Genomic DNA, 4034 nt, shown 5'->3' on the forward strand with positions numbered 1-4034 from the left:
ACAGACTGCAGTGACGTCCAACATGAGACAAAGAGCTGGACTCGCAGGACAATTTGAAGGTCTTCACTTCATCGCTGATTCCTTGTTACAGCCTGGATGTGTTAACTTTAATATTATTGTTTTTCTAACTGTAAGACTGTGCCGTAAACTGTTAAACTATTGCTCAGGTAGGAGTGATGAGTTTTATTGTTAAAATTATTATGATTAACGATCAATTGTTACGATTTGCTCGTTCTTTGTCTGGGGATCCTAGTGAGATCCCTCCCACTCTCTTCCTTATTTGATGCTGGCTTTCAGGTGGAGCTGGGAGGGGTCTGCTGCCTGTACCTGCCTGTAACTTTTTCCTACGGCCGATTTTCGAAACCTTTCAACTCAAATACCGTTCGTCGCACACAGACACAAAATACGTCAAAACGTGCGTCTCGATCGGACTCGGTGTGCTTCTATACAGTTCTTTCAAACAAGATTGCTCAGGCCTTAAATGACTATTTGAGTTGTGCTTTTTGTTATAGCTGCTGCTCATGGTAGTAAAGACATGCTACTTAGTAAAGACATTCGCGACGTAAGTCGCGAATACTTTCATACCTGTCTTGACCTGACCATTACTTTTTGTAGTCAAACATGAAATTATTTGCAACGTTAGTCGCAAATATTTTCACCAGGATTATATTATGACTATATGAACAGGTGATCATTAAAGCATCATAGCATCTTAGTATAATTGCATTGTAGCATCTTAGCATCGTAGCAACATAGTATCTTAGCTTTGTAGCATCTTAGTATCATAGCATCTTAGTATCTTAGCATCATAGCATTGTAGTAGCATCTCGGCATAGTAGCATCATCATAGCATCGTAGCATCGTACTGTCGCAGCAATATAGCATGGTATCGCAGACTGCTGCGGCCACTGCATCACTCTCGCGATTTCCCGCAGGGGAATTGTCTAGTTCTAAATATCATTGTAAATGAACTCCCAGTGAAATGTCACTGCATTGTTTCTGCTCCAGAGTAATAACAGCAGGACAGAGAGGAGTGAATGCTGTGTATTACAGACAGTCACACTGACTAACAGCCAGAGAGCAGCCTGAGACACAACAAGAGACACAGACTCTGAACAACAGCCCACATTAGCTTTCCTGCTAACGTCTCCTTCTTCTCTAACCTACACACATCTTGTCCTGCAGATCCACTTGTTGAACAAGAACCAAACAAACATCCACTGAGGAAAACTGCTCTGCTAACATCAGTTTGTAGCAGTAGATAGTGAAGCAGCTGATGAGTAGCAGCACTTTGAACAGCTTCAAAACTTCACATATATTGACAGAATATTTAATTAGTTTAGATTCCTCTAGTTTCATTTATTCTCTTTTGTTTTCCTGCACTTCACATATCAGCTTTATTTTGCTCTTCGCTGATTTCTTTCCTCATAACTGAGCTTTGTTAATTACTGCTGAAGCAAATGAAACTCCTGCTGAGACCAGCCAGTGGGAGGCTTTTATTGTGAAAGAGCCAGAGGAAATGCAGTGTATTTGTCATCTGATTATCAGTGTTTGGCTGGTGGTGCTATTAAAACCAAGAGATGAACATACTGTGCATCATTTTATTGGTAGCTCAGTCTTAAATATTACAACAAGGAAGGAACAACAACAGTGAGCTGTTAGATGAAGAGCTGCAGACAAGCTGCTGAAGCTCAACCTGCTGCCTCTGCTGTCAATCAAACACTAGCACAAGAAAAAAGAGCATTTCTAATGTTTCCTCCAAAAATGTTTCATTGTGAGAAGAAAAAACTCTTTACAACACATTTAAAAGTCAGTTTTCTGTTCTTTGTGACTTCAAACAGGGATGAGTCTTTTCTTTCTGTCTCACGTTTGTTCTTCTTTCCATCAGATGTTGGTCTGCAGGAGGTTTTAGATGAACATAAGATCAGTCTGAGGAGGAGATGTGAACGTGTGACTGAAGGAAGTGATGTAACAGGAAGTGGAACCCTCCTCAACAGGATCTACACTGAGCTCTACATCACAGAGGGACAGAGTGAAGAGGTTAATACCCAACATGAGGTGAAGCAGCTTGAGACAGCTTCCAAGATGAAGGCCCTCCATGACACTCCAATCAAGTGCCACGACATCTTTAAAGCCTTACCTGACCAACAGAGACACATCAGAGTGGTTCTGACCTACGGCGTCGCTGGTGTTGGAAAAACCTTCTCAGTGCAGAAGTTCACTCTGGACTGGGCAGAGGGTTTGGAAAACCAGGATGTCAGTGTGGTGATTGTGCTTTCGTTCAGGGAGCTGAACTTGATCAAAGATGAGCAGTACAGTCTTCTCAGGCTGCTCCATGTTTTCCATCCAACATTACAGAAGGTCACAGCAGAGGAGCTGGCTGTCTGTAAACTTTTGTTCATCTTTGACGGCCTGGATGAAAGCAGACTTTCATTGGACTTCAACAACAGTGAGGTTGTGTCTGATGTCACACAGAAGGCATCAGTCAACGTGCTGCTGACAAACCTCATCAAGGGGAAACTGCTTCCCTCGGCTCTGGTCTGGATCACTTCCCGACCTGCAGCAGCCAATCAGATCCCTCCTACATGTGTTGACAGGGTAACAGAAGTACGAGGCTTCACTGACGCCCAGAAGGAGGAGTACTTCAGGAGGAGGTTCAGTGATGAAGAGCTGTCCAGCAGAATCATCTCCCACATCAAGACATCCAGGAGCCTCCACATCCTGTGTGGAGTCCCAGTCTTCTGCTGGATCACTGCTACAGTTCTGGAGCACATGTTGACTACAGAACAGAGAGGAGAGCTGCCCAAGACCCTGACTGACATGTACTCACACTTTGTGATGGTTCAGACAAAGAGGAAGAAGAACAAGTACCATGAGGGACATGAGACGAGTCCACAGGAGCTGATAGAGGCTGACAGGGAAGTTCTTCTGAAGCTGGGGAGGCTGGCGTTTGAACATCTGGAGAAAGGAAACATCATGTTCTACCAAGAAGACCTGGAGCTCTGTGGTCTTGATGTGACAGAGGCCTCAGTGTACTCAGGAGTTTGTACAGAGATCTTCAAAAGAGAGAGTGTGATCTTCCAGAAATCAGTCTACTGCTTTGTTCATCTGAGCGTTCAGGAGTTTCTGGCTGCAGTCTACATGATCCACCTTCACACCAACAAGGAGACAGAGGTGATGGAGGACTTCCTGGGGACAGACTGGTGGTTTATCGCTAACTCTCTGGATGGCTTCCTGTATGGAGCCATGGAGAAATCCCTGCTCAGTAAAAATGGTCACCTGGACCTGTTTGTTCGCTTCCTTCATGCTCTCTCTCTGGAGTCCAACCAGAGACTCTTAGGAGGTCTGCTGGGTCAGACAGAGAACAGTCCAAAAATCATCCAGAGAGCCATCAACAAGCTGAAGAAAATGAACACTGATGAAATCTCTCCTGACAGAAGCATCAACATCTTCCACTGTCTGATGGAGATGAACGACCTCTCAGTTCATCAGGAGATCCAAGAGTTCCTGAAGTCAGAGAACAGATCAGAGTATCTCTCTGAGATCCACTGCTCAGCTCTGGCCTACATGCTGCAGATGTCAGAGGAGGTTCTGGATGAGTTGAACCTGGATCAGTACAACACATCATGGGAGGGACGATGGAGACTGATCCCAGCTGTGAGGAACTGCAGAAAGGCTCGGTGAGTCCTGATGTGATCATTAACAGAATCAATCAGTGGAGATTAGTAGTTTAGTTCTTCACATATACACAGGATTACATTATTGCCATTATTCTTCGTTTTACCTCAAACATTATACATCAGTTGAGTTGATTTCTGAAGCTGTTTAAAATGCTGTGAGTATAAAACTGTAGATTATTTTAGTTGGTTGTGATGTTTGTTATTATCTATGATGTATTTGTAATAATTGTTAGATTCTATATTCTTTTTAACCATTTCTTTATCTTACTTTGTGTGATGGAGGCTTCATGTAACCCTGATAAAACTAATGAAGGAGGTTGTCTTGGAGGTTTTTGAGACACACAACATTTTATA

The 4034-nt window shown here is 43.4% G+C and overlaps 1 protein-coding gene across 1 annotated transcript; it reads left to right on the top strand.

Annotated features, from left to right (window-relative positions):
• The first annotated feature begins 1050 nt into the window (after positions 1-1050).
• On the top strand, positions 1051-3754 carry LOC311488470 (NLR family CARD domain-containing protein 3-like). The gene has a single exon (XM_084545196.1). It carries the CDS (start codon positions 1663-1665, stop codon positions 3682-3684), a length of 2022 nt encoding a protein of 673 aa, XP_084401322.1. The 5' UTR covers positions 1051-1662; the 3' UTR covers positions 3685-3754.
• Positions 3755-4034: the final 280 nt, after the last annotated feature.

The sequence above is a fragment of the Chelon labrosus genome (genome assembly GCF_963514085.1).
Source record: "Chelon labrosus genome assembly, chromosome: 5".
Taxonomy (NCBI): domain Eukaryota; kingdom Metazoa; phylum Chordata; class Actinopteri; order Mugiliformes; family Mugilidae; genus Chelon; species Chelon labrosus.

Excerpts from the sequence above, each read along its gene's own strand:
- LOC311488470 (XM_084545196.1), top strand. The coding sequence starts at position 1,663 with ATGAAGAGCTGCAGACAAGCTGCTGAAGCTCAACCTGCTGCCTCTGCT.